General features: G+C 30.8%; 2 protein-coding genes across 2 annotated transcripts; one reads left to right on the forward strand and one right to left on the reverse strand.

Annotated features, from left to right (window-relative positions):
* LOC105164304 (pEARLI1-like lipid transfer protein 1) lies at positions 7,181–7,982 on the reverse strand. Its single transcript, XM_011082925.2, has one exon. It carries the CDS (start codon positions 7,904–7,906, stop codon positions 7,487–7,489), a length of 420 nt encoding a protein of 139 aa, XP_011081227.1. The 5' UTR covers positions 7,907–7,982; the 3' UTR covers positions 7,181–7,486.
* LOC105164305 (14 kDa proline-rich protein DC2.15-like) lies at positions 14,945–15,640 on the forward strand. The gene has a single exon (XM_011082926.2). It carries the CDS (start codon positions 15,012–15,014, stop codon positions 15,411–15,413), a length of 402 nt encoding a protein of 133 aa, XP_011081228.1. The 5' UTR covers positions 14,945–15,011; the 3' UTR covers positions 15,414–15,640.

A 17,073-nucleotide genomic window follows, 5' to 3' on the forward strand; every position in this document is an offset into this window, starting at 1 on the left:
TTGGAAACTTACATCTAGTACTCATGATTTCCTTGCGTATAACAAATAAGTTCATCCGTTAGCTAAAATTCACTGAATTTGTTGATATTAACAAAAAAAGTTGAATGAGATTTACCTTGACTGACTAACTACTTACTTGTTGCACGTCAAATAATTTTTTTCGAACTAAACTACCTTTATAACGGTGAAGATATACCTCTTCATATGCATTCATGCGTGAAGATGTATGAGGGTAATTTGTTCATAAAAAGATTTATTTGACCTGCAATAAGTTAATATAAAGTTAATCGGGGGTTGATATAGATTTTTTGTTAATACGAGCAAATTTGATGAATTTTGAATATAGAATGATTTATTTGTTATACAGAAACAAACCTTAAAAGTGTTAGATGTAATTTTCCAGACTACAAGAGGGTCTATATACAATTACAATAAATTTTAAAGGAGGGAAGTGTAATTAATTATCCCTTACTTATAACTATTAGAGCCAAAATATTAAATTAGCTCATTGTTTTTATTTCTTTCTTGCCTAAATAAATGTTATTGTTTGGCTAATTATTGGAACCAAAGAGAAAACAAGAGTTCGTGCTAATGGAATATTTACACTCTTATAGATACCAATTTACTTTTTCAATGGAAATATAACACTCCTCGACCTAGGGCACAACAACCAATATTTATCATGTCAATAGGGGGAAATTGTATTTTTAATCTCATATGTTAGGATGGTTTTATTTTTGGTCAAATTTATTATGAAATTAGTACTTTTAGTACTGTAATTTATATAAATTAGCAACTTTAGTCCTCGTTAACCTTTTCATTTACAATTTAACTGCATTGTAGGACATGTGCACACTCTGCGGCCGTTAAGTATTTTTTGCCAGAGAAAAATTTGGCGCAATTTTCATCTTGGGACCACTTTTTGGAGAAAATATATATAACTACATTTGAGTAGGGGTGGGCGAACGGGTTGGGTAGTTCGGGTCCCGACCCGATCAGATTGCAATAAATCGGATCGGGTATATCGGGTTTTTGCACGGATTAGGATTAACCCGTAACCCGACTAAGAGTAGTCAGCTTCGGGTTCTGGTTGTAGAACCCTACCCGAAGAACCCGATCGGGATAAAGCAATAAGTCACAGTCTGTGTCTTCACTCTTCACAACGGGTTCTCAGTTATTTCTCTTCTTTGTCTCTTTCTTCCCCACAATCTTCTTCCTCCATTGCCGTCGGTGCCAAGCCTATTCTCACTGCTGCCGCCGACGACCGACCCACCACCGCGATTTCTCCTTCTTCTCCGATAGAGTTCGTTGTCCCTATTTTGCTAGGTAATTTTTTAGTAATGGACTAATGGAGTTGTAAACTTGTAATCATGTAATGGACCTAATGGTGATGCATAGTTTGTGAAATTAGATTAGATTTTTGGTTAGTTGTTGGGTTTGTTTTGCATTTTTATTTGAAGTTACATTTCTATCTTTCTATGCATGTTAAGTGTTTGTTGAAATGCCAAATTGAAGTGTTTGTTGATTATACTTGAAATGCTCTAAATTGAAGTGTTCGCCCTTTTGATCTCCTGTTTCTTCTCAGTTGCCCCTCTTCTGTTTACTTTTCATTCTTCTTTCGTCTTCTCTGATGAAAATTTTTGAGTATATGTGTGTTTTGATCATTTATACTGCGGCCTGTAGACTGAGTGTGGATGTGTCTTCAATAAAGAACAAATTTCTGAATGAGGGCTAAGGTACTTCATGCCATTAACAAAAGCAAGGTAACAGAATTAGTGTGAAATAATAAAAAATTGAGACAAGCTTACATGTGAAGTTCTTATCTTTAACTGAAGTAGATCATATAAATCCTGCAAAAGATTATAAGAGCATAACTAATAATTGCAAAAACTTGGGCATAGGCTTCATTAAGAAATTTTTACCACCGAACAGGGTGATGTGGGGACAAATAAATTTGTAGAGAAAGGGGGGATAAGACCAAAGATATAGATTTTATCCGCTTATTGAATAAATATGAATCTAATGTACAGAAAGAATAATACAACAATCATAACCACGGTTCATTTTCATTGCGCCAGACACCACATTCAAGCAAATATAATCACATTTATTTCAGCACCCTTAGCAAAGGTCAAAGTTCGGCCAAACTAGAAGAACTTCTAGTATGAAATGCAAATTTCATTGAACAAAATGATAACACTGAAACATAAAAGATTAGCTTACACCCTATTGAATTAGAAATCTGATAAAATATGGCAAAGCAGCAGACGATGCACAAATTTGTTTCCTTTACTATTCTGTAGCAAATTGAAAAATTAACCTTATGTACAAGTTATGAAAAGATAACACCAGTGAAACATATTTAAGAGCAATCAGTCTTTACTTTTGATGTTTTTCTTCTTGTCTTTATGTGAGCATAGGAATTAAGTGATAAGAATAAAAAGTAATATATTGGACGAAGCTTTAATTTTTTTGTTCTTATAATTTGCAGATTGGAAATATTGATTTCTCAATGGATGGAATTAGAAGTCACTCTCAATCTCAGTCTAACTCATCACCGAATGCCCAAACTGTAAATATGGATGGATTAAAAATTAGGTTAGTGGTGATCATCTTGAACATTATATAGATGATAATATTGATAAGGAGTTGGAGGGAGAGGATGAGGAGGAAGATCTTTAAGGTGCTTCTAAAAAAAGAAAAAAGAGGGTAGTGACTTCTAAATCACCGTGGTGGGATCATTTCATTAAATTTCATTGTGAAAAGGATAATGTCCAAAAGGTTAGGTGCAAATATTGTAGTAGAGAGATCAAAGCCGATCCAAAAGCACATGGAACTAGACCTTTGAAGAATCATTATGAATCTTGCAAGAAAAAACCCCCAAGAAATCAGCAGAAATCAAAATAAATTGTCTTTACAACCAACTTGCATTGGTGATAGAGATGTCCCTCTTGTTAATTGGAGATTTGAGTAAGACAAAACTAGAGAAGCTTTATGTCACATGCTGGTTGTGGATGAACTTTCATTTAAGTTAGTCGAACATCCTGGATTTAGGCATTTCTTGTCTGTTGCATGCCCGATGTTTGTTATTCCATCAAAAAGAACAATAGCGAAAGATATTTTCAATATATATGTGCATGAAAGAGCAAGATTGAAGTCGTTTATTAAAAATCATGCTCAATGGGTTTGCATCACTATAGACACTTGGACATCTATTCAAAAAGTCAATTATATGTATCTCACTGCTCACTTTATTGATGATGATTGAAACTTGCACAAAAGAATTTTCAACTTTTGTCCAATTATCGGGCATAAAAGTGAAGAAATAGGTAAAGGAGTAGAAAAATGCTTGCTTGATGGGGTGTTGACAGGGTTTTCTCTATCACTGTTGATAATGCATCTTCTAATGATGAGGCTATCATTTACTTGAAAAGGAAGTTCGAAAATAGGGGACAAAACATCTTAGATGGGAGATATGTGCATGTATGGCACATATAGTTAACCTCGTTGTGCAGGTTGGTTTAAAGAGTGAACATGAAACTATCTCTCGTATTAGAGGGGCCATCAAGTATATTAGGAATTCTCCAGTTAGGTACAAGAAATTTCAAGAGTGTGTTGAATTTGAAAAATTGGATACGAAAAAATTGTTATCTCTTGATATACCTACTAGATGGAACTCCACCTACTTGATGTTGGAGATGGCTATAAGCCTTAAGATTGCATTTGATGCTTATGAAGATGTAGATCTTGCCTATAAGATTGATCTTTCGAGACAACCATTTAATGGGATACCGACTGATTATGATTGGAGAGGGCAAAGGTATTAGTGAAATTTTTAAGGTATTTTTACAGTCTCACTTTGTGCATTTCTGGTGCCTTGTATGTAACATCTAATCTGATTTTTCGTGAAATAGGTGAAGCGAACTTGCTTCTCAGATAATGGTTAAGTAGTAATGATGTTGAATTAAATGAGATGGCAAGAAAGATTAAAGAAAAGTATGACAAATATTGGGGATCAATTGAGAAGATGAATATGATTTTATATTATGCCGTGATCCTTGATCCACGTCATAAGTTGGAGTTCATTGAATTTAACTTTGATAAATTGTATGGTGGTATCGAACAAAGCAATGTGATGAAAGAACAAGTGAGAGATGGACTTTACGAGTTGTTTAATGATTATAAGTTGAGATACAGTCATAGTCTTCAAGAAACACTAGGAAGCCCGGGATCATCATTTAGTCGTGTTTCTTCATCATTTTCCTCTTCAGTTGGGACATCTACGCAATACACTGGTTATGAAGCGACTCGTACGTTCACCATAGAATAAGAGTTCAATATGTACAAATCAGGTGGAAAAGGGATCTTGTGAAATTAGAGTTAGAGAAATATCTTGGTGAGGATGTTGAAATGCATAGAGACAAATTTAACATACTAAATTGGTGGAGAGTAAACGCCCAAAGGTTTCCCATTCTTTTCAAAATGGCTCGAGATATATTAGCAGTTCAAGTCTCAACTGTTGCCACGGAATCTGCATTTAGTACCGATGGTCATGTTCTTGACACTTTTAGGAGCTCTTTGTCTCCTAAAATAGTGCAAGCGCTTATTTGTACTCAAGATTGGATACGAAAAGACTCCAAACCAATTAGCATTGAGGAGGAATTGAGTGAACTTGAAGTGGTTGAGAAAGGTACTTATTTATTTTTTTTCTTGTATTTTGATTATTGTTCAATTCTATATATTCTATTTATATATTTTACTTGTCTAGCTCTATTTTGTTGTAGAGTTGACTAGGTTGAGGGTTGATTCAACAATTATTGACATTTAATGGTGCTAACTGGTATTTGTAAATTTTTGACAAGGTATTAGAACGGTATAACCTCATTGTGTAATATTAAATTTTTAATCTGTTTGACTTTCTCTAATAGTTCTTCCACTTTGTATGTTTTAATATTAAATTTTTAATCTGTTTGACTTTCTCTAATAGTTCTTCCACTTTGTATGTTTAATGCTTGACAGATCGAGGACTCGAGGCTGAAAATGTGATTTGAGCTAGTTGCTTTTTCAGTCTGTAGGCATTAGGATTTAGGAGGCCTTGACTTTATTGTTGTTACTGAAATAATTTACAAAAACCTATGATAATTTATGGATGTGATTGAACTCTTTTGTTTTTGTATTTATGTAAAGCTTTAAGTATTTGTATCCATAACTTATATTTTAGATTTACATGGAGTGAATTACTTTCATTTTGAAAAATGGACCACCTACATTTCTTGAAGCTAAAGAACCCGAACCCGACTGTCGGGTACCCGATTGGTCGCGTATCCGACTTAGTCGGGTTCGGGTTCGGGCTCATTTTTCCCAAACCCGACGTGTCGGGTACACGAACCCGAACTACACGACCCGACGCCCACCCCTACATTTGAGTGAAAAAAAAATCTCGAAGCAAATTGGGTGGAAAAAAGGAGGGATTTCTCTCTTCTCTATTTCCTCTTAAAAATTAAATCTCATCCTTCTCTTATTTCTATAAATTGAAGCCAAGTAAAATCAATATAAAGAATCATGTATTTTACAAGTGAATTACGTACCAAATGGAGCATTCATATGCTATTATAGGAAGGACAATTTTCTTCCAACAAAAAATACTTAACTCCCACGTGCGCCTACAACATTAAAATTACAAATGAAAAAGTGGATGAGGACAAAAAATGATAATTTTTATAAATTATGAACTAAAAATACTAATTTTATAATGAATGGGACTAAAAATACTATTTCACTTGTTAATAGATGTACATGTCCAAAAGCTTACAAATTTTCGATCCAAATATAAAGAAGAAAAAAATATTCTAGATAATTTAGTGATAATTTAATATGTAAAATATTTTTAGACAAGGTAGAAAAAAATATTTTTAGTTATAAAATAATTTAGTGATGATTTAATATGTAAAATATTAAAATATATTAAATATATATAACTATTCAAGGTATGATTTGGCAATTTTGTCCGACTAGAGAGTAAGTGTAATATTTATTAGTTTAGAAGGATAAATATTATATCAATGATAGTTTAGGCGGCCAAAGTGTACTTACCCTTTTTGTAAACGATGAAGGTTTTATTACATTATTTATTACTTTTTAAAGATAGGGTAAAATACATTTTGTCCTTCTGAATAATTCTTGATGTAAATTTACCCTCCAAAATTAACAAATGTAAAACTTACCTCTTAGTTGAACAAAAATACCCCTCATGCCTTGACCAATTATATTATTCTCAATATATTCTAATATTTTGCAAATTAAGTCATCACCATATTAATCTTTTTTAATAAGTAAAAATTTTAAATTAAAATTGGGGTACAAATTAATATATATATATATAGGAGATACACAATAAATATAATATCACCAACAACTCATATATGCTTTTCAAAAAAAAAAATGACAAATACATATGTTTACCCAAAAGTTAAACATTTTATAAAAAAAATTAATAAATATATTCTATCATATTTTTAAAGAAAATATATTCAAAACATTGATATGTAATTACTAATTTTATCTAAAAGAATAAATAGTTAATAACTTAATTTTATTATCAAACTATTAAAAAGTTTTCACGAAAATATGTTCTATGTATTTATTGTACTCATTCATTAATTAACTTTGAGTGTGTAAAACATAACAAAAATTCAAATTATTTAACTCACTAATTATATTTTATACTATTATAATTAAAAGATGTGTTTTTCAATGAAGAAAATTTTAATTAAACTTAAAATGAAAAATTATTAAAAAAATAAACTATATATATATATAATATAAGAACAATATTATCCAAAAATTTAATCGTAGGGGATAAGTTTACATTTGTTAGTTTAAAAATATAAATATTACATCAAAAATATTTTAGGTTGCAAATTGTATTTTACCCTTAAAACTATACAGTAATCATATAAATTTAGTATACATGACTTTATATGTGGTTGATTTCATTTTGACTTGATGACGAATGGATTTTCCAAAAATAGTTACTAATTACACTTCTTAAATAAAATAAAATAAGCACTCTAAGTAAATTACAACATATGCATCCAATTTTGCCATGTTTTAATACATAGAAACGTAATAATCCTCGACGTAGGGCACTGCGACCAATAATTTGGTCGTTTCAATAGAATGTTGTACACGGCCGAAGCATATAATTTTTAATCCAATTATTGCAAAACCCATATATAAAGAACAGAAAAATATTCTAGATCCAAAGTAGATAAGATTACAAGAACTGGAAACTACCGTAAAGGAAAAAGTCACGAGAAATTACTTTCACACAGTGAGCGTACATTCTCTCTATCGTTCACCCTTTTCAGTTTTCCCCCCTTTATTTGGTAAATAGGAGCAAAAATTCCAAAAGCAATTTAGAAACGAAAATCTGAAGAAATCCAGAGCGAAAAATCCCATCAATGGCAAAGAAAATTTGTTTGGTTTAGGCACACTGGAAGCCTGGAGGGACCTTCTTGGAGCAAACATTGAGTAGCAAGCTGAGGGACAGGGGAACGTTCAGGTTGATGCCCAACACATTGGCTTTGATGGCGGTGCAGAGGCAGACGGCAGCCTCAACATCGGCCAAGCCTTCGATCAGAGTGCAGCATGGGGTTTTCGGAGGAGTTCCAATGGTGAGATCAATCAACCCACCAAGCAAATTAGCACATACACCTAGTTTTAGGGCATCTCTAGGGCAGGTGGCCTTGCCGGGGCTCGCCGGTGGAGGAGGACAGTTTGGCTTAGGCTTGGGCTTCGGCTTTGGTTTTGGAGTAGGGCAAGTCCCACATGCACTAGAAAGAGTGAAGAATACAAGGTTTAGTACCAGGAAAAGGGCTATGGATGTTTGTTTCTTGGTAGCCATTTTTGTCGAGGAAACCCTAGTAGGTTGTGGGGAAGACACAAAAGGGTTTCTGAGGATGTAAGGATTTGTGGTGCGAATTGGGGTTTTTATAGGGGAAGAGGTAAGATGGGATGTTTTAGGGATATAATAAAGAAATAGTGGTAACATATGGGTGCACTAAGATTTTAGCTGGCAAAAACCAGCATAGGTTGGGCAAATTTTGGATGCATGCGAGCAAATTGCCATGTTCTTTGCTCGATTCCATGTCTATGTATCTCTGGATTTGTCTAACTTATCTTGTAGTAAATCGTACTATTCCATGCATGTTCCACAAGTTGTATTGTATACTACTGCAATACGTACATATTTGCTTTCATTGATTGATTGATTGATATTGAATTCCTTTCAAAGTAACTAATCTGCGTAAACTTCCTTTATCGTGCTACTATGTTCATAAACATTTTCGTCTAAATTGCCACATGGATTAGGAACTGAAAGATATGTTACTTACGAGATTTTACCAAAAACATTAAAGTGTGTCACTGAACATCCCTGTTCGATAAAATTGTCATAGTCGAATTTCAGAATTTACTATATATATGGGTTTAAAAGTAATTCTTCGTGAGTCCAATCAACGGGCCTGGATGCAACATACCTACCAAATTACTTGACGTAATTTTTATTTATGTGCATTGTGTTTGGATTAGGTGATATATATATATATATATATATATATGTGTATAATTTAAAAGATTTCTCTCCCATATGGATGATCACAGGTTGCAATACATAAACGCAGGACATAATTTTCTTAAAATTTTAAGATGCACACAAAATAATTTTAAGCCTGCTTATATATAACTCGGACCCATTACCATCTCTATTTTTATGCACATATGTTATTGATAATGGATTGACAAATATATTGATGTGAATATAAGAAGGAAAAGCTCTATGGAGCTAAGGTCGCAAAATACTTGGACGGCCGGTAGATAGCGATTTTCTTAAAAAAAATTATAATTTTAGTCCTGTAATATAAAAAGTAGTACATTACATGAAAAAGAGAAAAATTAACATTGAAATAATTAGTAAGTGAAATTCTCATTGTTAATTTATATGATTTACTTGCTAATATATTTAGCAATAAAAAGTTATTTGTTAACAACTTTAACAATGCATTATTTAAAGTATATATTAGATAATTCAAATTAGTAACAAAAATTTACTTGTTAATTAGCTCGACATAGATTTAGCGTCAAATTCTTTTATAACTATTGGGTCATTTACTTATAATCGTTTTTTTGTGCTGCATGATTTGATTTTTACAATTTAGTCCTGTAATTTTAAAATGTGGCAATTTCAATCATTTTTTCAGCCAAATCCTCAATTTAATTGGATCATATGCAAGCCACGTGCAATTTTTTATCCAATTGCTAAAATTTTAAAGTACACTACTAAATTATAAATTAATTCGTATATGACTAAAATCTCATTTTATCAAATATTTTCAAAGGGAAAACATAAATCAAAAAATAAATCTAATTCGATAAATCAAATTGCAGTCGCCTACAAGAAATTATATATATATATATATATATATATATATATGTAAATATATTCCTATTCTCGCCGTTAAATGAAACAAGATACTCTAGCCTATACTTAAATTAGTTTTTTAAAATAAATGCATCAACCTAATTATTATTTGTCACAATTTTATTTATAAACGATTTTTTATTGGTAATATCATCACATTAAATAATCACTATAAACAAATTGATACAAATTAAAAATTAAATTTTAATCATGATTAATAAATATTTATCATAGTTTTAATTATAACCAAAATACTTGTTATAATTATTAGTTATGGTTAAACATTTTTTTCTCATTGCAGAAGCAACGACTAATAAACATTGTACAATTATAATTAATTATTATTCACTAAACTTGTACGCTTTTAATGTTGTAATTGTCCTATATTTTCAATGAAACTATAAGTTATAATTCTTAGAATTATTGAGATGAGAGTAATCAATACAACTCTATATATAGTAATGGAATTAATAATTTTGAGGAATTTCATATATATATATATATATTTATCATTGTTCTTTGAATATAAGTACATATCCGGTGGAGGGTTCACGGGTAGTCTTACAACCTGCAGCAATGGGCTCCACGCAGGTCAGTCTTATTCAATAATTCTCTGATCAATCCCCAAACGAATTTTGATAATTGGTTGAATTATGATTTTGTTTTATTTGGTATAAATTTCTGACAATTGGGCAGTCAGATCTAGTGGGAAATGCATGCAATCACGTTGATTAGTAGGAAATTAATATCGGTTCAGATTCTTGGAAATGGCTGACAAGACTCATGACTATTTTTCATTTTTAAGAAGTTATTTTCCCTAGAATAAGCTATAACATCGTTTTATAACATTAAGATGAAAGTAATTAATTAATAAAAAATTGCTGTATTATAATTATTAGATATATAAATATTGGTATTCTGGATTTGTCAATGGATAAACTACAAGCTCATTCTCATTGATCTTAATTCTAAATACCCTTCATTGTTTAAAAAATTATAAATACCCCTTAAAATTACGAATATTCTAACAGATACCCTCGTACAATAAACTGTCACAAAAGAATATTTGTTTAGGGTACTTGTGATTTTTCAAATAATGAGGAGTATTTATAATTATCATAAATCTCAGAAAACCCTTTGTAATTTACCTATATTTATTAAATTAATATTAAAAATATTATTTATTGATATTTGATGCAATTATATTGATGGGGAGTAAAAAAGAAAAATATTCTTAAGATCAAGTACCAACAATTTCCATTAAAAAGGAAAGGAAAAACCAAAAGAAAAAAAAATGGCCACTGTCTATGTACATGAATAAAATACATCATTTATTTTTATATATACTTTATATTGAGTGTGAGGGTATTATAGTAACTAGCTCAATATATGTTAGCCCTCTATATCTAATAAGTAAATACCAAAGTACGTAGTCTTTTCTTATTTATTTATGGGATAATTACAGTCTTTTCTCTTTAGGTTTGGTATAATTATGAGTAGATTTCTTATAATTTGAAAAATTACGTTTAGCACCCCTGAGGTTTGCTTTCGTTTACCAAATAAGTCTTTCTATTAGTCAAAATTATCTGAATTTGCTGATATTAACAAAAACAACTGAATGAAAATTGATGTCTGCCCTTGATTGACTTAAAACTGACTTATTACAGATCAAATAATTTTTTTTGGACTAAACTACCCTTATAATTGTGAAAATATACCTCCTCACATATATTAACACTTGAGGACGTATGAGGATAATTTAGTTGTAAAAAGATTTATTTGACCTACTGTTAGTCGTCAATAAGTCAATCGGGGGTAAATACAGATTTGTCTTCAATTTTCTTTTTGTTAATATCAACAAATTTGGTAAATTTTGACTAACGAAGGAACTTATTTGTTAAGCGAAAACAAACATCAGGAGTGCGAGATTCAATTTCTCAAACCACAAGAGATATAATTACACCAAATTTTAGCATTTACATCAAGTTTGTCCCAATCCGCATCCAGGAACATGACACACTAAGCATAACTACTCAATAACATGAAGTCATCAATACAGAGCAATAAAATCCTAATAATTCCAAAAACAAAAAAAAAATTAGAATCAGTGTTCGCAGAGGAATATATGATGCTAAAAATTTAAGTTAAGCAAACGCATATGAATGAACTCCAATTAATATCACAACAGATTAGGGTTATCCTAAGTGAACTTGCATCAATTTCAACTTATAACTATATCATAACAAAAATAGTTCGAATTCAGACAGCTCTTTCTAGTGGGAAATTAACGACTAATCGATATAGATGGCAACGGGTCTGAATTGTACCAGGGCGAGGTCTTAGTGTTGTGGACCTGGATGTGATCCGAACTTGATTCTTCTTAATATTTTTTTATTTTTATTATAGCTTATGATTAATGAAGTATATTTATACACATGCAAGAAATGTTCATAATTCTTTTCAACTTACATATGATACATAAAATTAATATTTTTATAATTAAAACAATAATATAAAATAATTTGAAATTCTAATGTATATATAAGTGGTATATTTTAAAAATTTTAATATTTATAGCGCAAAATATGCACATATAAAGTTATAAGACAATTAACATCTTTCAATAATATTTATGATATTATTATTTTTTCTAAATAAACAGGTAATCAATATTTTGAAAATTTTAAACTGAGTCCACTCAATCTAACCTATTGTATCTCAAGTCAGGGACGGGATATAGATCCAAAAATTTCTTGACAGATTGGATCCCAAATTTTTGCGGACCCTAGTCAGATCCAACCGTCAATCATAATTCCTATGAACCACTTACTAAATACAAGCATGTTACATTGTAGGTGTAAAAGTGCTCATTGTCTAGTTAGATTTTTGCAAACCCTTAGGCAGATTGCTTACAAGTAAAACAACATTGAAAGAAACATGTAATATATGTTTCACTGGCGAAAGCAAAACTCATTTCAGACTTTTAAACAGTGGATGTTTTTTCGAGCAAGCTCTTATTCACTATCAATAAGTAAGACATATTGTACTTATTTATGACTATTATTATTATAACCATATTAATTTTGCCCTTAAATTTTAATACCGACTGATAGAATTTTAAACATAAAACAACACTAAAATTTTAAAGTTACAAGACTAGTTTGCGAAAATCAATTCCTATAGGATAAAAATTGCCACCCTCATAAGTTACAGTACTAAAATTGCATTTTCCCCAAATTTACAATGAATTTTCGATAGAATCCATTCCAAATTTTTTTTACAATCAGGCAATATTTCTATAGTTGCGGGACATTAATTCAAATATTACAGCAGGGAATGCATCATATATGACAAACAAAAATGTAAAATATATAGAATGGAATTTTTGATCGAAGACATTCCTAATAATCCAAACACTCCAAGAACATGAAGGCATATTGGGTACTTTAGATCTGTGCTAGTAAAATGTTAGACACGAATCATGTGCTTTTCTGATAATCGAAGAGCATCCCTCCATCTTAGCAGAAAGTAGTCAAAATCTTGAATTAATTAATAAAGATCAACGTGGTTAATATTTAAATTTTTGCATTGATTTTGTCTGATCATAATAGATAATATTAATTTACTATGATTCTTAAGTCGTACTGATTTATAACGTAGGGAATAATCAATCTTTTTATAGTGTTTGATGTTATATATAAGCCAAAAATTTGTTTTTAATATGAATTGTTTTTTATTAGAAAAAACAATTAATTTTCACGATTAGAAAGTACTTTCATAAACTATTTTCTTCGCCTTATTCTTCTTTCTTTTAATGTGTTAAGAAAATTCCTAAATATTCGAACAAAAACAAGAAAAAAGAAAATAATTAAGAAAAGGAATAAAAGTTTTACCGTTCTTAGGGCTCATGACCACAGTTCACTAGAATTCGATTTTTTACTTCAATCCTTCCCTAAATAAGATACATAATGTTATCTTTATATTCTTTGTGTTTATATATTAAATGTGCGTAATAAAGATATGCAATAAAATAATGAAAAATTGAATTTGCAATTCACATGCCCCATTAGAATTTCAACACCGATTAGCATGTGATTTTTGACAAAGAAGGAATCTGTTGTTAAGTCCGTGAAGAAAAATTAATGTCCGATGGAATTTTTCTAATTATCAACTGGATGATATTTCATATATTTTCAGAACCTTCTGATGTTGTATTTAGATATTAATTAATATAGGAAAAAATACATTTTTCATCCTACGACTTTTGTGGTGTGGTACTTTTTGTTCACTTCGACTCTAATTTTGCAATTGAGATAATAATTTTAAAAATTAGCACACTTAGTTCAATTTCTATTGGAAAAAAGGAATTGTGTCAAGCATGTGCCTTTTTTCAAAGCAAAATTGACAATTATATGCAGAAATTGGATCAAATGTACAATAATTTTTTTTTAAAAAAAAGAAACTATTGTCTTCGAATATGAAATTGAAGTGGACAAAAAGTACCATCCCGCTATAGTTATTTGATGAAAAATATTTTTTTTTCTTTTAATATAAAGTTATAAGTGTTAGTATTATTAAAGCTTAAATATATTTTTAGCCCTATAATTATTTATATTTTGGCATTTTTACTCTTTATCTTTCTAGTATTGTAAAATAGTTGGGTAACTTTTTAACATTTCTCAATTTTGCTATTTTCGATGCCAGATTTGCAAAAGTGTCAAAATAAATCATTTGCGCCTAGCTGTTTCATTTAAATTGGAGCTTTTGTTTTGACTGGTTCGTTTTTGCCAACATAGACGAAAAATTTTAAAAAAAAGTGACGCGGTACACATGATTTATTCCAACAACTTTTACAAAACAGGCACTGGAAAGACCAAAATTACGAAATGTAAAAAAGTTAAAAGACTCTTGCAATCCCATAAAGGATAAAATGCCAAAATTAGATGTAAACAAACCTCAGAATTAATAGATGTAATTTTTCAAACCATAAAGGATTAACGTGTAATTACATCAAATATAAAGGGAGGGGAGTGTAATTATCCCAAAACATAATCACATGTGTGAATTTATGGCAATTTTTTCACAAGGAATTTTCTTGCAAAGCTTTCGTAGTTTGATCACATGTAAGGAAGTTATGGCTTTTCCTTAATTTGTGTTGGACATGGATGACTTAGTCGAGATCTACTTGAATTTGAACTCAGATACAGCTTCATCTCAATAGAAAGAAACTTAATAATAGATAAAGATTGAAGATCAATTACATCTAGTTTAAAATTGAAGAAAAATAAATGACAAGTCCTCAATTCAGATGACTCCAATTGTATGGACTTTATCTGTGGATCTGGAAATGCATGGCCAGCTTGTCTTTGCATATTCTACATTTCATCAACCACTTGTACCCTCACAATATTATTAACCAAGAAATGGTTAAAATATTCATATTGTTCATCTATAAAACCCCAACACTCTTCTCTCCATTTTCCCATCACACAGCCTTGAAGCAAAACACATAGCATTCCATAGTCAAGAAATGGCTTCAAGAGCTGCCACATCCACTGCCCTTCTGCTTCTCTTCAACCTTCTCTTCTTCACAATGGTGACCTCAACTTCTGTTCCCTGCCCACCAACACCCAAAACCCCCAGCCACGGCCACGGCCACAAGCACTCCAAGGCCAAGTGCCCAAAAGACACCCTCAAGTTGGGAGTTTGCGCCAACTTGCTCAACGACTTGGTGCACCTCGTCGTGGGAACCCCACCCAAGACTCCATGCTGCACACTCATTGAAGGCTTGGCAGATCTTGAGGCTGCCGTATGCCTTTGCACAGCCATCAAAGCCAATGTCTTGGGCATTAACCTCAATGTTCCAGTCTCCCTTAGCTTGCTTCTCAACTACTGCGGCAAGAAGGCCCCCTCTGGCTTCCAGTGTGCATAAGCCAACCAAGTTTAATTATGCTCTCTACTGTTTATTTTCTAAGTATTTTTTCTGTATGGTCTTTCTCAATATTGTTTCTTTGTGTAATGTCAGTTTTCTGCTTAATTATTGGTCCATTTTATTGACTAATAGAAGGTTTCTGACCTTCTATTAATTGTCAATATAGCCTTCTATTGCAGTAATGATTTATTTATGGATTTAGCAATAAAATGAAATTATTCAAAGCTTTTCAAATTAATGCTCCATGCTCGACAGCTTCATCAATGAGGTCCAAGGTTGCAACACTATTGACTCCTGTTTGACTTAGAATTGTTGAGTGTTCGATCACTGAAACAAAATGATACGAAAATTCAAGTTTTAACAAAGATTAATATGCAATCTTCATGGTTAATTTTTACTTATGTCCAAAATATTTATAATTTTTAAAAAAAAATCAATATTAATCTACGTATAATCGCCTTAAATAAATTTACTATAACTAATGTTTTGACTTCTTTTATGGAAGAAATCAATAATGCTAATGTTTTGACTTATTGACAGAAACAATGGCTAATAATTATTGTGCAGCCATAATTAAATAATTTTCACCATGGCTTCACCATGATTAGTATTATCTAATATAACATGAGATTGAGTTAAACTTAACAATTTCAGAATACACAGAAATTTATTTTTGAGGAAGTAACATTTTTTATATCTTATAAATTAGGCTCGTTTTACTTTTGGTCCCATTCATTATGGGATTAGCACTTTAGTCCCATAACTTACAAAAATTAGCATTTTTTGTCCTCATCCACTTTTTTGTCTATAAATTTAATGGTGTAATGCACGTGCCTAGCATATGATTGTTAAGTATTTTTTAATCTTGAAGGAAATTAGGGCAAAAACATAGCGATTTCTATTTTCTCTCACAAAAATTGAATGTTATCCTTCCCATATTTCTAATAAATCAATAATAAGTCAATAGAGTGTGAATATCAATTTTCATGTATTGTTGTTTTGTTAATATCAGCAAATTCAGTGAATTTTGACTAGCGAAGGGATTTATGTGTTAGATGGAAACAAACTTCAGGAGTAATAGATGTAATCTTTCAAACTACAAGAAATTTATGTGTAATCATACCAAATCTCATATAAAAGTGTAATTATCCCTAATTGTTATGTTGATTTCATATTAGTAATAACTATGCCTTAACGCATTTGTCATGTGATTGTTAGAGTTTCATCAATTTCTCTTTAATTACAGTAGAAAGTGATGAATTAATAAATTGCTTTTCAAGCTTACGTGATACCTTTTGGCGTGGGCCTAGTTGCACTTTCTTGTTTTTACATTCACTAGGAAATATTATTTTTTGTTATAGTTAATTACTATGATGAAAAAAAAAAATCATAGTGAATATTAGTACTGATTTTTATAATTTTTAAATCGTAGTTATAGCAATGGATTATTATTCATTTGTGAACAAGTCGATTACAATCATTAATATCAAATACACGCTATAAATTATTGTATCTTGTGAAATGGACACTTGCCGAACTTTCAATGAGCCTCATGTCTCCATTCATCTGTAACTATCAAAATCTCGAACATGTCCTCTACAATCAAAAAATTTAAATTATAAAACGACCCCCTCATTTATTTGATTTAGCATATATATAT

This window comes from Sesamum indicum, linkage group LG6, assembly GCF_000512975.1.
Source record: "Sesamum indicum cultivar Zhongzhi No. 13 linkage group LG6, S_indicum_v1.0, whole genome shotgun sequence".
NCBI lineage: Eukaryota > Viridiplantae > Streptophyta > Magnoliopsida > Lamiales > Pedaliaceae > Sesamum > Sesamum indicum.